Genomic DNA, 22,074 nt, shown 5'->3' with positions numbered 1-22,074 from the left:
GTATTTATACAAAGCATCTCATTCTGAGAAAGTATATTTTAATACCTTTTGTTGGTTCTAAAATAAAACAAGCATATATTTTTTATATATAAACCATTGGCCTAGAGTTCAGTTATTGAGTGTTTGAGACCATTTGCTGGCTGAGTGTGTGCAACAAATGCTTTACACTGTCCTCTAATACTGCCTTACTGCTCGACCAAGCTACCACTTTAGAGAGTAAGGTTATATCTAACTTTAGCCTCTGCCAAACCTCTGGGGACTGTGGACTCTGTACACCCTGTACCTATTTGGGAACAGTATATACAGAGCCGCTTTCTCACAGTGGTGTATTAAGAGACGGTGCACTTTTTGCTCTCTGTGAATGAGGCGTAGCAATGGCTGGAGGCCAAGGACTTGGATGCTAACCCGAAGTCTCATCAAGGGGCGATCCAGAATGGCAGCAATGGAAGATCAGGAAATTAAGAGATGCAGGCAGCAGACCCTCCCCTACAAAGGAGCAGATGAAGGCGGAACAGTTGCCGGAGGTGAACGCCGTCAAGAAGTGTAAAGGCATCCTGATCAACAACAACTGGAGTCCCCTTGCAGGGGCTGGGGGGGATAGATTCTGCAGGTTCTGGCATGGAGGCTGACAGTGAGCACCTGCAGATGATTACCTAGATGTAGTCGAACCATATTATCTGACCGGTGCTCAACTGTGCACATGAATTGTAAGTACATGCTGCACGACAAGGCCCAAGGGGCGCGTGAAGAGACTGGCGAGACTGGCGAGACCCGGCTGCTCCGGACTGGGAGGGATGACAGACTATGAACGGTTGTTTCATTGTATCTCACTCAGTGCGTGGAGGTACCGCCTCACGCATGAGAAGTGTATACATTTGGAGGGTTAACATATTTCACGGTTTGAGGGATCACACATACCATGAATTGGGAGGATCGTTGAGTTTTAGATTACAGCACAGTAAGGTAAGGCAGGGGGAGCAGGGAGGGGTTGTTATGGTTCACACAGGGATTGGCGCATGGGCACAACACCAAGATACACGGCAGCAGTGGCACCCCCTTATGCATTTAAGCATGGGACAGGAGATCATGCTATGGCTCAGTCACATAACTTAATCTTAGTCTTGTGGAATATAAACAGGCTAGGTAATAAACTGAAGAGAGGTTTGGTGACGCGAGCTTTCACTATTCACTACATAGAAGGCTGGCATAATACTCCTCCATGAGACTCACTTGATGGACGCGCAACACAATAGCCTAGGGCGGGGCAGATATAAGGTACCTTCCTCTGCACAGCATACCTCAAGTTTGAGAGGGGTGGTCATTTTAATAAATAAAACTCTGATCTTTCATCTCCTCCGCACCAGGTCGTATACGGCGGGATGCTACTCTGGGATAATGGGGGAATGGAAGGGTAAAATGCTGATTCTCCTTAACATTTATGTACTGCCGGGTCTCCAATCACTCACACTACAAAAAGTGGGGTAGCTTTTAGCGAGTTTCCCGAGGGCCTTTACAATGATTGGAGGAGATTTTAATCTGGTACATTATATATGCTCAGTCAGAATGAGTACCAGATTGGAAGTGGAGACTACAAGGGTCGGGCTGGATGGCTTCCTGCAGGCCTTTTGGACTCCTGGATATATGGAGGTATCTATATGGACAGAAATGAGGCTTTTTATTTTATTCAGTCTCACATAACATTTCCTCCAGATTGGATTATATCCTGCCAACCAGAGATAGTGTAGGGAAGTTCCTGGAGGCTACATATTTAGCAAGAGGGATATCAAATTGTGCTCCCCTACAGGTCACTATAAAAATCACTAGAGAGAGAGAACCTCACCCACGGAGGATGGCCACCTGGAGGCTTGCAAACACGAGCACGGTTGATAGCGCCAGTGTGATTTGGGAGGCATACAAGGCCAAACTTAGGGGGGTGATGATTGCTGGGGAAATTAGAGGGAAAATGGAAAGAAGGCAGCCCCTTGAGAAGTTGGAACTCGAAATAAAAGATTTAGAGTGACAACTGGCCCCACATCTGAGGACATCACTTTCTGGGACGCTAGAGTGCAAATGCATGGAATACAAAACGGTAGCTAGACATGAAGTGAAAACTTCCTTCCTGGCCAAACAGAAGCGCATGTATAACGCCAGAGGTAAGGCAGGTAAATTGTTGGCTTGGATAGGCAGCAGAAAAAAGGAATCCGTGCATGTTAACCAACTGCAAAAAGAATCGGGCAGGTGGTGAGGGGCAGTAAGCAGACTGTGGAGACATTTGCAACATTTATGGAGGCATTATATGCCCCCAGGGATAGGAGTTTGGAGTCGGAGATAAGGTTTGTGAAAGATTGCCCAATTAAAGCTCTGACCTAGGAGGAGAAGGAAAGACTAGAATAGAGCCTCACTGATGCAGAAATAACGGAGGCACTGGTGCAGATGCAGGTGGTGAAGGCCCTGGGCCATAGTGGGTTGCCTCTTAAGTATTTACGCAAAATGGCAGGCAAAGTGACCAAGCCAATGCTACTTATGTATAAGGATGCCCTGCACAAAGGGTCATTTGCCTGATGGTCTGCGCTTGGCTACCATTGTCCTTATACCTAAGGCAGGAAAACCAGCACTGAGGCGCAATTCGTATAGACCAACCTTGTAAGTCAACGTTGAGGTGAAATTCCTGGATAAATTGTTGGCGGGCAGACTCCGTGAAGTGGTGGCAGATCTGGTAAATCTGGACCAGACAGGTTTTATACCTTGTCATTCGACTAGACTGAATCTGAGAAGACTCCATATTAACTTAGCGCAGCTCAACTCTGGGGAAGATCCCTGGGCGTTCAATTCGGTTGAGTGGCCTTTTCTGTTCCTACACCTGGAGAGGATGGGCTTTGAACCCCAGCACATTAATTAGATCAGACTACTTTATCAGAAACCCTGCACCCCGAATAAAAGTAAATGTCTGCCTATTGAGGGAATTTTCTATAGGGCGTGGCATGAGGCAGGATTGACCCCCTTCTCACGAATGCTCTTCACTTTGAAGATAGAGCCCCGGGAAACCCTCATGAGGGTAGACGCCCGGATATGGGGCTGGACCAGGGTTTCTGGATGGGAAGAAGGAGTATTATTATATGTGGTGGATATTCTGCATTATCTGACCCATACAGATAAGTCACTGGTTTGCATCCGCAAGATTTTCCAGATATTTGGAGAATTTTTGGGTTTGCAATTAATTGAGAGAAGTCATTACTGTTCCCTATGGCGGGCTGGAAATAGATGGGCCCAATGTCATTCCTGTTACGGGTGGACATTAAGCATTGGAGTACAATGCTTCTGTCGTTGCTAGGTAAAGCGGCTATGTTCAAAATGATAGCATTGCCTTGATTGCTATATGTGTTGCAGGACTGTCCCTATTGACTGCCAAAAACATTCTTCTCATGAGCAGACACCCAAGTGAGGGTGCCGCTCCTGGGGGGTGGGGGGACATAGCAATGTGCACACTACAACAATCTAAATATGATGGGGGCATTGCTCTGCCTAACATCAGGAAGAATTACGAGGCAGTGCAATGACTGGGTCTATGCAGACGAGGATGACCCGATGGTTTGAATGGACAGGTGAGGAATGGGAGATCATAGCTATATACATGCGCTCTATGGGGGCCGTCTGGAACAGCTGACTGAGGGAAATTAAGTGGGTCACTCCTAAGGGAGGGCACTCAATTGAGAATGGTGGCTGACTTGAAGGGATTCCTAGGCTGGGACAGGGACAGGATATGCATAAACACACTGGCGGAGGTGTGGGATGCAAATGGGGTTGTCCCCTTTGACTGTCTACAGAAAGAATATCAGATGCCAACAGTACAGTGGTTAAAATTTAGGCAACTAAACCAGCAAGGGTAGCAGCGAATAAATTGGTACGGAGTTGGTACGACGGCGGGATAGCCCTGTCTGATATCAAAGCATATTACTGGGCTACACAACTCACAGTCATCAATCAGTGGCTTCATGTGCCGGACACGGACCCTGCTTACCACCTTGACAGAATGACCCTAGGAAAAGATGGTGTGAGCAGAACGCTTTATAATAATCGGAAAGCCCGTACACTTCTAGGCCCAGCGACGCACACTGTCAGCATATGGCATACGGTGAATAAACACCTGGGCTGGTCAGGCCGACTTACACGACATACACCCTTGTGGGACACAAGTAAACTAGGAAAACTGGGTAATAGCAAAGGGTTTCTAAAATGGGACCTGATTGGCATCTCCCGACTTGGGGACCTCTGGAAAAACGGAGAAGTTGTCAGTTTCACCTACTTACAAGAGCATTACGTAATGGCCCAGAGTGAACTGTTCAGGTATATGCAAATTAAACATGCGATAGAAGCAGTCCTTCCTACAGCTGAGACGCTCCCAGAATCATCCCCTTTAGAGGACCGATTGCTAACCGACTATTTACACAAACGAGCGACTTCGCTGACATACAAAAAAATCATTAACAACCGGACAGATCCACTTGACCGGCTTAGGGAGAACTGGCAATCAGTGGTGGGAGACATGGATGACCCCGACTGGCGAGAGGCGATGGCCTCGCCTAAAGAGGTGGCAATCTCTTCTAGACTACGACTGGTGCAGTTTAAAATATTGCATAGGTCCTACTACACACGGGTTACTCTACACAAGATGGGAAGGATTTCTGACCCATTTTGCCTGCGCCTTTGTGGTGACATAGGTACATTCTATCACACCTTATGGGACTGCACAAAAATAGTACCGTACTGGGAGGCAGTGGTGGGGACAATCACAGAGAAACATGTCCCGCTTGAGCCTAAATGTTGACTTCTTAACCACTTCCATGCGGGGCAAATTCCGCCGCGGTGCGAGGGGGGCGGGGCTGGGCGTGGCGCTCAGGTGCTTAGGACGGCTCCCGGCCGTCATAAATCACGGTGGGCGTGTGCTCATGACGGCCGGGAGCCGTCCGAACTCCGCCCACTAATTGATTCGCCCGCACAGGCGGGGAATGCGCCGTGCGTGGGTGGAGCGGCAACGGTCGGACGGCTCCCGGCCGTCATGAGCACACGACTACCGTGACTCATGACGGCCGGGAGCCGTCCTGAGCACGGAAGGGGTTAATGTCTGGGGTCCAACAATGTACGTATGTGTATATCCTGTACTGCTTTAAAATTATATAGTGGGACTTTCACTTCGACAACAGGGAATGATTCAGGCATATGAATCTATAAAAGATCCAATACTGGAGAACCTCGCTTAAAGCTTTCTTTTTCTTTTTTATCTCCCTTATATGAGCCCTTCTGCATGAACAGACAATTTCCCTGCCCCTTGGCTCTGTTCTGAGTGCAATTTGCATGCCTCTACGGGTCTTAGAACAATGAGAATTGATCATTATGGACATAAATAAAAAACCTTTAGCAATCTGTGGAAGTCCGGCCTCGCTGGCTCCTAGGATCCTAAGAATCCAAAATTGCCGCTGATTGATAGGGCAACTCTGAGGCCAACTGCTGCAGTCACCCACATGGCAAATTAAAAAAAAAAATACTTGACATAGTAGCGGTATAGATTTAATACTCTCCCATATGATATGCTCATCCACATAGTGGGATCATGAGAGAGAAAGGGTTTTCTTATCCAGAGAATAATGGGAACGAATGATGGTATTAATTTACTGTTGGCAGTTTATTTTGGTCTTTTCCAGCACATAATTGTAGTTTGAGGTTGGTAGGGAATTTTATGAGAAAAAAAGTTAAAGCTAGTATTAGCAATCTCACTAGATTCGCCTAAGCCTGTAGTTTTCAGGAGTGTGTGTGTGGATGGAAAGTGTTCCTTGAGTATCTGATAATCCCAAAGGCAAAAACCAACTTGCGAGATACCTGTGGCCAAGACGGGTTTGGTCTACTCTATGAAAATGTAGTCATTTTGCGATTTTGTAAACAGACAGTGAAAAACTAACATTTAGGCACCAACATTGCTGCATTCTCAACCAACGATATAGATGCAAGTCATCCATAGGCTCCCATAGAACCCATACACCTTTCTTTCCTATCAGTCTCATCTATTGACCAGTCGCGGGCATGAGATTTGGTTGACGGCCTTGTGTCCTTTATGTGCCTCTCTATAACCCTTAATTGGACATCTATACATCCCATATTTTCTCCCATTTCTTAGGGCTTCCCCTGCAATCATATACCTTCTTCTCTGCCAGCATGCACCACTTCATGTCCTTTTTCCCAGTCAGTGATGTCCGGCATCTCCCTAGTCCCCAGTCATCTAGCAATATTTTGTTTCGCTACTTATCAGACCAGGATGCAAGCATTTTGGACAGGACCAACGGATATGGATTTGGAAGCCCTCCTGGTTACACTTCCCCACATACATCTGTGAGATACAGCTTCCCAGTTTATGCAGGAGTATTCTAGAGTAATAAGACCTATGAAGATTACGGAGTTGTACAAGTCGAAAACCCGATCTTAGGGCGATTTCTCATGGACCCCACAATGCCTCATCCCATTCGTCTTCCTCAAATTCTCCCACATCTCTTGTCTAGTCCATCTTCAATTTCTGGAGGGCATCTGGAGAACTGTTCTTTATCTTTTTATAAACTATTGACACTGCACCTTTGATCCGGGGGTCAGCTAACAATCTGTCCTCCAGGGGTGCTGATTTTAACAACAATGTCCCTTTTTAATGCGTGAGGACAAGGCATGTCTAAGCAGCTGATATCAATATATTTTGGTTTATGCTAGTCAGTACTCGTTGCTGGAGGTCTCAACTGGGATCACATCTCCCTTCTGTCCATACATCTCCTAATTTGGAAATACCAATCATGTCCCATTTTGTAAACCACTCCGGTTTTCCCACTTCTCACAGTGTATTGCTGTCCCATAGAGGAGTTAGTTCCATAAGAGTTTCTTTCCATGCCAGGTACTCCGTTGCCTCCCTCCAGACCGACTCAACAGTGCACTTATGGACTGGTAGGTCCCGTCTGGGACTAGTACTGTAAAGTATAGCTGGGTAGCCCCAGGCTCCCATTAAACATTTAAGCTACCCTGACCGGTGCGAACACCCAGTCATTTATTATCTCTAACTAGCAGGCCCAATAGTACCTAAGACTACGCCTCCATCATATACTCTCCTGGTTAACTTGTGTAGAGCTATGCGTGGACGGCCTCCTTCCCATAGCAACAGCTGTAGCTCAGCTTCCAATTTTAAGAAAGCTACTGGTATACGGAATGGGGTGTGTTCTGTAGGCCATATAAAACCCTGAGCAGGGTCATCTTAAACAAGGCTGGTCTACCCAGTAGTGACACTGGTAGTGCACATCAGTACCTCAAGTCTCTTTTAAATCTGTCTAATAAGTGGTACAAGTTTATTTCAAGGAATAGTTCTATATGTCTAGTTTATATATGCCGAGGTATTTGAATTGCAAAATGAGTAACTATTGACCAAAAATGATGAAACTATGATGAAAAATGTATTCCTTCTTTAACTGAACCGGTAAAAGAAAGCTCAGTAGAAAGTCATTTTATTTCGTGTGAAAATGCCTTTTTTGCAAGAAACCTCTGTCCCTTACTCACATAAGATTTTGCACAGCACATATTGTCTGAACAAAATAATTCTCTTTTGCCTATTTTCTCACATCATTCCACACAAAATATACTGTGGGTGCATTTACAACTTCAAAAAATGTTTGGGGAAAATAATGACCTTGATATCATTTGATTAAACATGCATTGTTACAATTTTTTTAAGTGAATAACTCTGAAGAGAATTGCCATTTACAGGGTAAAATGTACAGTATTAAAATCCCTTCATGTAAAGTAAAATGCCCTATGGCTGTAAATGTTGGAAACCAAGGCCTGTTCAAGATCATGTTAAACAAAGAGAGAGTTCTTCCCCCTCCTCGTGCAAGTCGGTAATTCCTCTCCATACCGAAGTAATTGGTATTTTCATTCTCAGATAGGTCAAATGTACAGAAGACCTAGAGAATGTTGATGGCCTACGCACTTCCTTGGGAGCTGAGGATTCCTGTGTGGCAACTGGCGACACATTTAGTGGCTGGGGTGGGTTTTCCTCAGCTAGAAGGTTTTAGTTTCATAGAAACAGATTTAACTTGCACTAAGCTAAGTTCACATCTGCACTAGCATTCACGGTCCTGAGAATCTGAATCAATCCCTGAGAGCGACCAAAATTTGTCAGTATGAGGATAAGGAGAATTGGTTTTCCATTTCCCAAGCGTGGGGTGAACTATCGATGCATTAAGGAATGCTAATATTTCATCAAACAAAGACTACATAGCACATCTGACAGTGTACTGGAGAAACAACACTGTTTCCCCTAAATTAATTCTTTAAAAGCTTAAATAAATTCACCTAACATTCTCACTGTACAAAAATATTCTCTTGAAACCTTTGCATGAATTGATTTTTTTGCTATCACTTTTTTGGCCTGTAATCTTTAACACCCCATTTACTATTCGACCATACAAAACATTAAAGGTTAGTTACTTGCTCTTTACTGATTTAAGTGGTATTTCTTAAGCTCATTAAAGCCTTTCAGACAATAAGACCCATTTGAAGAATATCTGCGCCAGCTAGAAAGCCTCCGCCTTTCCCACCTTCCTCGGAGGATCCAACTGGTGTCCCAACTTTGGCTGCTGTCGATAATCCACTTTTGGGGATGTGGTTCCAGCAACTGACCTAGAGGTAGCTTCTCAGAAAGAAACTCCAAGCAACCAATCCCTGGCTCACTATAATTATTTTTTTGTCGCCGTGCTGTACATCTGAATCTGTGTTCTAGTTCCCATGTGCAGGAGGGCAGTAGTTGTCCTACTGTCTGCTAAGAACATCCTTACATCCGACTCCCCGTTAACTTCACTGTACCAGGGCATACATTCCAATCTTTCTGTTTCGGACAACCTGGTCTTCATTCTGACTTCCTGTTAATCATTGCTGCAGCCCTGGTTATAATTTCTTTTTTTGACATTCGTCTGGCTGATTTCTTTCTCTAGTGCTGCTATCAACAACCTCGACACTTTATCATGTTGCAGATATTGAAAGAAATGGTATGAAAATGAAATGACATGGATATAAAATTGCAAAACGTATACCAGAGATCACATGTTACCTACTAAAAAAGGAATTTAATGTAACAAGTATAATTATTACAATATTTTAGGTTTATATATTATTATATTACCGTCTCTAGGTGGCTCACAATCATTTATGTTTTTCCCTTCTTTTTTAGCTTGCTGTTGCAAAAATTCTATTTTGGCGTCTTCACAGAGACTTAAACTGTTGGAAAGCAAAACAGCCTCTTCTTCCTCACTGAACTGCAAATAATACAACAACTTATGATTATATCATGCTTTAAAAAGTACATAAAACGCATATGTATGCCCGATTAATACTCACTCCCACAACAAATGTATCTTACCATGCCACTGTCAGTCTTTTGGAATCCATATTCAATTATTGTTAAGAGCTCCTTTTTCCCAGTTGGTGATTTGGAGTCAAATATGCAGAACAGATATTCCAGCATTTTCCTATAGTTTCTTGTATAAAAGATGAGATATCTGATTTAAAATGGATCCGATGTTTTAAAAACAGCTTAATTTACACACTTTTATACCATTTGTCACCCAGGGGAAGAACAGACAACAGACATTACATTTTCCAAAGAGTTTTTCCATTTTGCATTTTGCTAACTGCTCACTGCTGCAGCAGACTTCCAAAATGTGACTGGTGCTAGAGGCTGTGGGTTTTGCATCCTATACGAGCCATGTTACTTGTGAGGGCCCAACCTGTGCCCAAGACGATGCTATTCTAATACTCCTAATGGTATATTGCCTCTTTTCCTATTACTAAGCAAGGTGCAAATCAGAGTTCATCTATAGAAAACACACTTGGTTCCCCATTAGATCACTGGGCTTTGTAGGTGCATAAGTCTTCAAAAAACATAATGGCAGTTTGCTATATAGTTACCCCCCTGCTTAAATCCCTCATTTTTCTATTTATGAAGGGCACAAACCTCTTTGATTGGTGACCTAACTTTAGAATTTGATGATCTAAAAAGATAAGTCAATATGATTTCCTCACCACAAAAAATCGGTTGCATATGTAGCCCATGGATTCTTGAATGATCATGCCTTCAGTACACGTACATCAACCGAAAGGATAGCTGAAGCAAAGCAAGAATTAAAAAATCTAATGATTCTAGGAGGCAGCTCTTAGGGCCGGATGTACGACCATTTTATTTTGCGCCTCGCAATTTGCGACTAATTGCAAGTCGCAAATTGCGAGTCGCAAAATAAAATTCTTCAACAGTGTGTTTAACACTGTTAGCGATTCCCAATGGGGTTGCAAATTGCGAGGCTCATTGATATTAATGAGCCTCTCGCAATTTGCAAGCCTATTGGGAATGACATGCCCTCACAGCGATGGTGGCCTGCTAGGATCAGTAGACCACCATGTCTGGGACTGCTTTGAAATAAACCTTTTTCTTTTTTTTTTTAATGCAGCCCGTTTTCATTAAAGGAAAACGAGATGCATTAAAAAAAAAAAAAATGAAAATGAAACGTTTTCGTTTCATTTTTTAAGGGCAGGCAGTGGTCCCTGGGACCACTGCCTGCCCTTAAAAAATATTTTTGCATGCATTTGCGAATGCATTACCACCTACTTGAAGTAGTAGGTCGCAAGTGTTTTGCGACCGCAATTTCAAAACATTAGTACATGGCGTTGAGACTCGCTATTTGGAAGGGAACACCCTTTCCAAATAGCAAGTCGCAAAACCTATTTAGCAAGTTGCAAATAAATTTATACATGACCCATGATGTTTTTGCATGTGCAAACGGGTTTGCAAACCCGTTTGCCCATGCAAAAATGTGTCGTACATCTGGCCTTAAGAAACCTGCCATCAGCCAAGAATAGTTGTTACTGCTAGAAGTGTTTTTTTTTGGGTTGACACTTCCCCTCTGAAAACCTATTAAAAAATTTGGTATTGGGGTGGTTTTGTGGCCCATTGTTTCTGGGTGGCCCCCTTGGAAAACTGTGGGTATTAAGATACCTCCTGGAATAATTTCCCACCTTAGAAGAGCAGGCAAATGTAGTCTTTTTAAGGGGAGTAGTACACTTCTTTCAAAGGTGGGACACACCCCACCTTTAATATCGGAGTAACGCAGGTGGTCTCTACAAAGGGAAAATCATTTTTATAAAGACAAACAACGGAAAAGATTCTATGTGTGTTGCATGTACAAAACGTACCACCGGATGGAAAATCTACATGTGTACATCCTATGCATTTGACTACAAATGACACCAATGACTCTTGCAGATTTCCATGAGTTTTCCTGGGATCATTTGTGGATCCCATAAACTTGGTAGATTTACCTCAAACATTTGAGTATGGAATTTTCCACATAATTATGGGCTTTTCACACTTGCCATATAATCAATCACATGCCGCATAATTTGTACATTTTAACAATTCTTTTTACTAAAAACGCTGCCACGCAGTGGAAGTCCTTTTGCAAAGGTTAACTGAGCACCTTTCAGTTGCCAATTGCTGTATTTAAGTGTTAAACTGATAGTAATGAGGGTGAAACCTTTCCCAGACAGTCGTAACATTTGTAGAAAAGACAAAATAACGAAATATTATAATTACATAATATACCACACTATGCCACATAATCTACCTTGTCTTGCAGCATAATTTAGTCAACCTGCTGCAAAATGTAGTCAATCCGGCAGCATAATTTGGTCCCTTCCTGCAGCATAATTCTAGTGGCCCTGAATAAAATGACATCGAAAAGGTTTGCTAATTTTTCTCTATCCACACCCTATTAGAACTTTGAGCAACGTACCACCTTTGGAGGGGCAACTGATTGTTTCAGATGCTGCTGCATTTGTAGAGAGAAAAATCACTAGTTAAGAGATGGAACATTGCAGACTAGCCTGCCTAAGTTATTTTGCTGTGTTGCTGATGAAGGCTGAATGGATAACGAGCATTTATCTCATCAAATCAAATCTGATCAACATAAGAAACAATAATAATATGTTTATGTAGTTGTACATTTTTAATAAGTGTAACATAGGAAACATTTACATAGAGCTATATCACAAGCAAAATTCTGACTTCATATTCAATCTGCAAAGGATAAAATGCTGAATCATCCTTTGTCAGATTTAGACCCATTACAAGTAGATCCACTGTTGATCTCAGCTGAGTGAGATTTGCTCACTGGGTTTAGCGTTACTGGATTTGACCTAAACCATTAACAACCGAGGGCTATCAAGGATCATGCCTTGTTATATGCAACCATTTCAATAAAGGTATGGTATCCCTGTTGGCACTGTGCAATAAAAGTATAGCAGTCAAGATGGAAAATTGATGGTATTATCAATTGATAGCAGACCTGCTAAGAGGGTTTTAATGCTTTCCAGGTAAACACGAGGGCCTGTTAAGAGGTATTAGTAGTGTCCATGGAATACACCTTGATAAGGAGTGTTGGGCTACAGCTCAAAAGTACCAGAAAAGAAATTGGGAATCACAATTGGCGCCATTATCAGAAAAACACTCTTTTGTTGGGATTCCAGAAAAACTAATGGGTTACATGTGTAAATCTGCTAGAATTGTAGATTTCCATGTATATACTTAACCATACACTAGATAGAAATCTCATTTGCCAATTTATGGTTAGAAACTGCAACTTCACATTGTTTCCTCCTCATGAAAGTATTTTCCTTAGGCCATTCTTTCCTACTACGCTACCTAGAAATATAGGAAGTTTTGAGGATGTTTTACATTCAGTTTGCACAAGTTTTCCAAGTTTAATATTGTGTCCTATTGTATGGCTATACCCACCATTCCTAGATATGTGTTTCAGTCTTTATGTGTCTCAGTCTATGAACTGCAAGAAACTTAAATTTGTTTAGTCAAACTTCAGCAGCACCACACTACTTGCTTCAGTGAACATCTATTATGAAGCCTATGTTCATGTCAGATTCACTGACATCCCCCTTAATCAGGATTGCCCAATTGGGGAACAATGCCACGTTGAGATTGGCAATTCTTCCCTGTGTTCTCGCTCTCGTCTTCTCTGGTAGGCTTGCTGAGAGGCATCGGATGACTTGGTCCGCCTTTCAAAATTATACTAATGCCAGAAACAAGCACTTTTCTCCTAGGACTTTTGAAGCCAAGACATGAGAAAAGATATTTTTCAGATGGTTAAGGAACTGAAATATTTTCCGTTCTACATTATGACTTTGCATTGTTCTCAAGAGCCATGTGAACAACTTGATGTCTTTTCGGATCCAAACATCTATAAAACTGGTGACAGGATTAGAATGACTGCTTTCTCAGCTGTATAGACATGCACCCAATGATACTTCCCAACATGGTGCACTCTTAATCTGCTTAGGTTTGCCCTAATTCAGAATCTTATCTCTTTAAAGTCGGATTGCCCTTGGAAACTTTACAACTATTCTCATAGTTGAAGCTGTTCTACTTTTGATTCTGAATCTTTCTCAGTCCTCTCAGAAGGCAGAACACACTTTTAAGCATGTTCTGTTGTCAACTTTATTTAACTCAACACCATGGTCTCTGGTAATTTAAGTCTTGTGATCGATTACTAATAAAATGCACGAGGCGGGAGGTTACTCCAGCGCGATTGACAATCCAGCATTTATCCATGTAGTGGAATGGAATGGTGGCAAGAATAGAGGTGACTAGAACCCAACGTGTTGCTGCACCTGATGATACTGCAGAGGAGAAGGGTGGTGCAGCAAAACTCAATATACTGTTGCCATGGAGGGGCAGCCTGGTCCCACACGTGGCAGCTAGTGACCATTCCCGTTGAGGGCCAACGCAGAGTGAGTGTTAAGGTTGTGGCATGCAATCCGTGGGGACTAAGATGGTGAGCGGAGGATGCTGGGTGCTCCAGATGAGATTGCAGGGGCCTTGGTGATGAGAGTAGGCACGTGGCACGCTGGGCCCCTCTGGGTGGCATGTAGGAGGCTTCAAATGTTGGAAAGATCCCGAGCCAGGGGCTGCCAACTGGGCCCGCGATTGGCTGACCTTTGGACAGGGAGCCCACCACTGCTATTGAATACCTTATCACCTCTCTCAGGGTGCTCCTTAGTGGGGTCCACCCCCTCTCTGGGAGTGCTCCTGAGTGGGGTGGTTTCACCGCAGTGTCCAGGCCTGGGTCATGTGCACTTAGTGTGTGCACACCACTCCTCCCCCTCTGCCACCAGCCCCGCACCACCCTAACCCAGCCCTGTAGCAATGAAAAATAAAATGATAATAACGAGGTTATTATCATTCTATTATTTGTTTCTGCTCTGAGAGCAGTGGGGCGACTCTCCAAGTAGCCAGAGACGAAGATACCTTCCTCACCCACAACCTGGAAGTGGTAACATCTACTTTTTTTATTAGACATGTAAAAATTGCAAAAATTGCTGATCTCACTCCTGGGATGCTCTGCTATCTTTAAAATTATTACACTGAGCGAGCTCCAGGTTGTTTTGGAAAGTTCTCTCTAGATTGTCCCGGATGCCTTCTTCCAATGAAGACAGATGGAAATATGCTTTCTGCTATGGGACATTGGGACCCCACAGATATTGCTAGCCAAAATACCCTTGATTAACCAGGAGCCATTGGACTTTCTAATGTATATATATTCTACTGAGCTTCCCAGATCCTTGTCTTTAATGACTGGATGCATTCCCCAAGACAAAACCCATCAATATAATTGGATAGACTGGCTATGAAGGAAATTACTCATTTCCTCTATGGAGGGAATAGGATATGTACACTAACCTCAGTGACACAGGTGGTGTTAAAAATCTGGAACGAGGCCACAACATTAATTGGCTGGCATGGTAGGCTCACAAAAGAAACTTCACTGTAGGCGGGTACTGTATGAGGGGACCAAAACTGACTGTTTTCCATGGGTGAGACACAAAAGGTATGGCTAGAATCTGAGACTAACAGGAGGAGGGAGAAAAGAAATATTTGCCCAAATGCAGTGCAAACATAATCTGCCCGCTCAACGTTCAAATATATGCAACTGAGGACAAGTACAATAGACTGGTCTGACCTACCAGATTGATGCCCCTGGAATGCAGAGTACTATCTTAGAGGCTCACAAGGATATAGTTCCCATGAAGGACATTGACTGAGAGGCTTGCTCTGATGCATCCAAGAGTAGTGAGCATAAAACCAGATTTGTGATTGATCTAGCCAAAATTCATACACAAAGCTTACTATAACAGGAGCAGACTATTCAAAATGGGCCTGCTCACAAAACACAAATGTTTGAAATGTAACTCAAGTGAATGTACATTTGCCCATAACATCTGGGAGTATAGAATCATTCAAACACAGTAGAATCAAATAGTTGACAAGCTCTCCGCAGTGTTAGACACTTTAGTTCCAAAGACCTCGCATTTTGTCACAGTGGCCATGCATAATGATGTTGAATTACCTGGGAGCAAGCTTACGCTATGTTCCCTAAAACGAATGATTGCAAAATGAGATCTCGCTCAGGAATTTTCTAATAATATTTGCCTTAACAATAGGAGATGGTGTGGGGGCATGCACCAATACATGGCCCATGAGAAAAATAAACAAAATCAGAGGCTGCCCATAAAAATACTAACAAAAATGGGGTCGCTGGAAAAATTATTAAAGACTTGATGCCCATACTGTAAAACCACCACCAGCACTCCGGAGGTCAACTTTCAGATATATCTGGAAAAGTCATATGGATTTCCTACTGATGGGACAATCAGGTGGTGAGATGTCTGTGTTAATGTATATGATGATTAATATTAAGCTATGCTGTCCGATCAAAGCTGCCATATACAATAAATGATTCAATATCTTTCTATTATGAGTGGTTTCTATCTTTTAAAAAAACACAATGAAATAGAAACTTTTTAGGAAAAAGGTGTTCCTTTAAAGGGTCTCAGTACAATGCACTCCACGAATAATGTCAGGCAACTACCAATAGATCTCTGTCCTCCCTATCCTCTAGACCTACAAGATTTAGAAAGTGGATGATCAAAATGCTGTATCCACCACAGAAGGTGGATTGAATTTTTTTTAGAAGTCACTATAAGCCCAACTTTGGACTTGTAGAGTAACCTATAGCAGCCAGCTAATGTAACCTGACCACTCTCTAGGTCTTATCCGTCCTTCCTAATTAATGCTGTGATCCATGACATGCTCTAACACAACGTAAATGTACACTGACAGTGAAAAACAGAACCATGTACTCAGTATCCCAAAATTATTGGCTCTGGCACATATGCAGACTTTGCAGGACTAAAACCTTCGATTCCTGTCGTCCTTAATAGAAGAGGAAACCTCACACACTTGTTAGTGTCATGCTTCATCATAGGAGTCCTCTCCCCACCCCAGTAGGACAATGCCACCAGAGCAGACTCGACCTCCTTGAAGAATGACTAGATAGGAGGGAGTTCTTGCATAAATCTTACTAGACAACACCATATAACAGGGGATCCAGATACATTTTTTAAAAATACCATTGTGTCCCCGTGGAAATTCTACCTTTATTAGTGGAACACTAGGTAAGGTTAAAAAATGAAATGGGTTGGATGATAGAGTAAAGTGACTTGTTGGTTTAGCAAAGGGGCCTAGCATATAACGTGAGATATTATTTTCGAGCAGCTCCCGAAAATGTAGCCTGGGTGATTTTTTTTTGTATACCGTTCCTTGGTGTCTCTTACAAACGACACACCTTTTAACAGTTTTTTTGCCCAGAATGTTTAAAATCCCCCAGACCTGCTTCTAACCATAGAGTGTGCAGAGCATTTTTAAAATAATTTACCCAAGGGGTGACTGAAGTGGATTAGTGAAAGAATCTGTCAGATTATACATTTGAAAGAGTTTTCCTTAGCATGTTACATTATATAAGAGTGGTGCTTGCTGCAGGTTGAAATCTGGTCTAATTTGGCTGGCTAGTGGGATTGGATAAATGGAAAATGTGCCTGAATATTGCACAGTGCACTGTAGTCTGTCTAGCCAGGGATCCAGCTTCCCGTGGAAGGCATGAAAACATTAGTCAAAATACGAAAGTCATTTTGCGTGTGTGAATCGAAGGCACTTCCAGAAAATTGTTAAGATAGCAAGTGCCATAAATTAAAGAGACCTACTGTTCATTCAGCAAACCTCGATCATCAATCCGTATTCCAAAGTAACAACATTTCCTATGTTTCTCAACCAGAATGTCACCCAAGTGCTTGCTCATCATTTTGCACAATCTGTGTTGATTTTTAGTTTGTTGTCAATGTTGTATTAGTTCAGGGCAGCCATGGACTTCTCAGACTGGTTGCTGTGTGATCTAGAATAATCATGCTGTCTGTGTATTGCAGTGATGGAAGCTAGAGAGTACCTAGTTTTGGAGGGTGAGATCCAATGAGCTTTAATGGGACCTGCAAGGTTTGATATATAAAAAGTAGTGCGTCGCTACGCAGCCCTGATTGAGCTCTCTGTTGTTCCATATCTTACTTGAGATATCATCATTTTCTGTTAATCTAACCGGAGCCCATGTGTTCGAATACAGTGACTGGGCGGCACTTAAAAACAAAGCAGAAATTCCCCCATCTAGCTAACTTTGGCCAAAAAGTAGAGTGGTCTACTTCATCTAAGGTCATCCGATAGTCAGAGAAGTACACAAACAAACCAAATATTTTAACTATCACAGTCTCATAAATTAGAATCGATAAAACAAATAAATATCTGTAGTGTTGCTGTTGCAACTGAAACCGCCTGCTTTTGTTACTGGAATAAAGCTGTTTAATTCAGCCCAAAGCACTGATACTTTTGGCAAAATCCTAGGGTATTACTTGGCTTCCACATCAAGCGCAGCAATCATTCCGCAGTTTGTTGCTCTCGTGAGATCATGTATTTTTTATATAAAAGGTATAGAATGGATCCTTGTCAGTCAGATGGTACAATCTGGGTCCAAACGTGAAGTAGTGTGAAGTGGAGGGAAGTTGGTACTAGACATGTAGAGTATATCACGAAGACCATTAAGGCCTGGCGCTCCATCAGATTTGGAAGATTTGATAATGTTCAGAATTAGACTGAGGTTAACATAAACTGCTGCATGGGTTAAGACTAACAGGTCAATTACGATGCCGTTCGGAAGGGCTCAGAATTGGATGCGGGTTTGTCGAATCGGATTCGGAAGACCTGTTTCTGACCGATTTGGAAACCTTTCCCAACAGCCCATTACGATGTTTGGATTTTCCTAATCGGTTTCGAATCTGAACTGGACAGCATTCGGAAAGTCAGAGCTGTTCGGAGGCCAAACTTGTGTGTCTACGGGCCATGTTTCCGACCAAATGATTACGATGTCAGATTCTAATAGCCCTTCCGAATCGGTTGTTCCAGCCCGGATCGCCTGTCGGAATCCGACTTTGGGGGCCCGTAGCAGGCCACCCTTCACGGGGCCTTCCGAATGGCCCCGTGAAGAGTGGCCACCCTTTCAGACCATGAACAGTGTGGCAGGAACCATGGGGTACCCGCCACAGGGTGTATGATTTTTCCACAGCCACACCTACCTTCAATGGAAGCCTGTGTATTTGTTCGGAACACAGGCTCCCATTGAATTCAATGGAGTCCGACCAAATCGTATCCAGAAGCATCCAGATGCATCGTAGTCGGTCAGTCGGACCCTCAGATCCGAGTCGGCTGGAAAGCATTCCGAGACCAATTCGGTTGGAATGCTTTCCGACCCTCATTGAAATCGACCCCATAGGAGGATCCCCTCTAACTGAATCATCCACATATTAGGTAATGTAAGCACCTCAACTTTGCTCAGTGATTGAATTGCCCAGCTCAATTGAGTAATGGGAGTCAAGGCTGTTAATAAACTGTCAACATTTCCTTTGGAGAACCTAACCTGCTAAAGTTAATTATTATTAGCCATTGACTCTCTGTGTGGGCCCCCTTTGCTTCCCAAGGCTGCTGTTTATCTTGATTCCTTAAACTTCAAACCCCTAGAATAAGTGCAGGGAAAAATGGGAAAGCTTTTAGTTTCAAGTTTATTAAATAATTGATTTAGCTCTCAACTGAGGTCAATGATACAATGCAGTAATACATAATAAATAAATAAAACCTTTTATCAAATGATTGTAACAAAACGTGGTTATCTTTAAGATATTATCCTTGCACTGCTATTTATCTTTTTATGATGATATTTCTATTTCTAAGTTTTATAACTGTCATCTTGCCAGCTAGTAGTTCTTGAAAAGTCAAAGAATTGCCATCAATTATGAGATTTAATCCAAGCAAGATCTCTACTCCATATCTATTTCTTCCTAGCCAGTAAATTACGCCTGTAAGCTTCTAATTGTTCTTAAAAATATATTTATTTTTTCTGATGACCTAAAGTTTGATTAAGCCAGCCCTTTTGAACTGCTCCTCTGACTTGTAGATGTGAGCTGTGGTTTGATGACGAAGTTCAAGTTAAGTATTAGCTTTATGTTATCCTCCCAACAGTGCGGCAGCCAGATTGAGATGCCCTTGTTAACCGACGATCTGGATTCGTTCACTGCAGTCCTCTGCAGGCAGTCAATTGTTTAATTTATCTACTGACCCAAGGGATGTCTTAACTAGCGACAACCATTAGATTACCTATATCCATGTAGGGCTGATATCAATGAGCTGTATCTGTTAGGCAGTGGGATCACGCTTGAGTCCTATATTAATATCAAAAGGTGATGAAATAGCCAAAATTCTTGCTGCATTTTTCTGATTTGAGAATCTGAGTACTTCATGGGCCTGTCACCTGGAAACCTGCCATTCAAAGAGCATAAAAAACTGAACAAAAGCTGCCCTCTGGATCCCAGCTTTGCAGGGGGAAGAGTCACTGCTGGAATGTCCCGCATGGAGTCTGTATTGACAAAGGATGGCTCGTTCGTTAGAATGTGGGCCAGATTTAGATTGAAGGCACCCATTAGAAAAATATTCTTCTGGCCGCTAATGAGCATGTTAAAAGAGGAAATCAGTTTTGTATGCTCTTTAACTGAAACGTGTTAGCAGAGTTGACATATATGTTTAAGAAAAGACATCAACAGAAGGTACATCCTACCTATGTTCCCATTAAGCTGTACGCATGGGCGTGCGCGCAGCATAATTTTTCCAGTGCCCAGTGTCTCTCCTGGAGCGCACACGTCCCCCGATCTGAAACGAGGACGAAGTAGATGTTTTGAAATGTGCCTCATGAAAGGCAAAGGTCACGCTATAGAAAGTCTGCCGAAATGAAAACGCCTTGTCCTGAAATGCATGTGTGTAAGAAAGTGCAGAAATAAAAATTCCTTCTCTTGAAATATGCGTGTATTTAAATCATGGACAAGATTTAAACACAAACATTTCTGTAGAAGGCATTTTTATTCCTCCAGACTTTCTACTGACAGGTATGATCTTTGCCTTCCATGAGGCACATTTCAAAAAATCCACTTCAACCTCCCTTTGCGATACGGAGCAGGATCTTTAATCATTATGCGCTGATCCTCCCCCAGGGGCAGCAACACAAATGCTAGGCCTACAACTGAAGAAACTTCATGGGGGAGTGTTCTTTTTACACAAGCTTCGAAGTAATTAAGACTGTTGGAATGGATGGGGTAATGTTCTGCTTACCTATCACTTTCCTTGATGAACACAATAATCACTAACAATGAAAAAATTTAAAAAGGAACTTTAAGCAGTCAACAGCCCCTGAAGCCCAATAGGGTTCTACCTTTGGCTGCAAGGAAGGCTTGTTTAAATTAAATTGCATTTATATAGCACTTACTACCCCTGATGAGGTGTCAAAAATATCAATCTTTATATTACGTAATAAAACATAGTTATGTACATCAAAAGAATGCCTTAAAGAGCTGAATGAGAACAGATATTTCAAGGAGTGTACAGGACAGATGAGTGGAGGAATAAGCAAGTTGTTTGTATGAACAAAACGGCTTCTTTTCTATAAACCCACCAGATCTCTCCGATCTGAATGTCTTGGCCTGGCAACGGTTCCTCCCATTAGAAGGGTCAGGATAGGTGGTCGTTCCTTTACACATCTTGCCCCAAAACTATGGAACTCCTTGCCTGTGGATCTGCGCCGTACTTCTAATCTGCTTGCCTTTAGAAAGGCCCTGAAAACTTGGCTTTACAAGCAGTAACTTGTTATGTTTCTGTTTTCTTCCATCTTCTTTCTCAGTTTGGGGTCAGAAAGCGCCGGGACACTCCCTGGAGTAGCCGTGCGCTATATAAGCAACCCCAATAACATAACATAACATAACATTCCACCTTAAGGGTTCTTTAAAGTGCTGAAAGGGAACAGAATCAGAGGAAGAGGAAAGTGAGGAACATTCTGGCTGATTGGGTACTTCAACAACTCCTATGTGGTCCTAAGTCTGCTTCAAAAAGCTACTTAGGGAACTCATAAGAGAGAGTGAAAGGTGAAGTGTAATCCTATATATGAAACAATATAAGTCCATGTTTCCTCACCTACCTCTCGATCATGATCCCTTTCCCAGGTGCTTTTCCCCATTGTGCACTTGGAAGTAGTCTTGGGGCAGAAAAACAATTAAACAAGCACCCAACATGCTGTATTGTTCTCCTCCTCCACATACCTCAACCACCCTCCCTCTTAATTTCCCTTGTTCCCTTGAAAGCAGCCAAGGGAATGCCCCAACAATTCCCTGTTCTCTCTCCTCATATTTGCTCTCTCCATTTACTTCGTTCCTATTTCTATTCTCACATAGCACTTGGAAGCAGCATACAGACTGCATACAGGCTAAGCAAAATTCTATTATGCTATGACGTTCCTCTTTTCTCTTTCTGTCGTTTGCAGACAAATATTAAATGGCAAGCTTGTGTGTAGTTTGCATTGGGTATTGTTTTGTGCTCTTGCAAGGGCAAAAGCAATTTTACTTTGAGGTACAAAAGCAATGTGTTTCAACTTCATCGGTGATGGCATGTCTGCTGGAAAACATGCCTTCCAAAACCTAAACTATAGATAACAGCACATCTGATTCAATAGGTAAATTACAATA

General features: G+C 42.6%; 1 protein-coding gene across 1 annotated transcript in view; it reads right to left on the bottom strand.

Annotated features, from left to right (window-relative positions):
* Positions 1–22,074, bottom strand: part of LRRC9 (leucine rich repeat containing 9) — a 597,819-nt gene that overhangs the window by 360,915 nt on the left and 214,830 nt on the right. Inside the window, exons 12-13 of the mRNA XM_085626156.1 lie at positions 9,437–9,554; positions 9,200–9,332 (exon numbers count right to left, since the gene is read on the bottom strand). Of these exons, the coding sequence (XP_085482282.1) occupies positions 9,200–9,332; positions 9,437–9,554 (251 nt within the window). The remainder of the gene's footprint in view (positions 1–9,199; positions 9,333–9,436; positions 9,555–22,074) is intronic.

The sequence above is a fragment of the Triturus cristatus genome, chromosome 9 (genome assembly GCF_964204655.1).
Source record: "Triturus cristatus chromosome 9, aTriCri1.1, whole genome shotgun sequence".
NCBI lineage: Eukaryota > Metazoa > Chordata > Amphibia > Caudata > Salamandridae > Triturus > Triturus cristatus.
The sequence above is the reverse complement of the archived record's forward strand: the minus strand, read 5'-3'. Positions and strand labels throughout refer to the sequence as shown.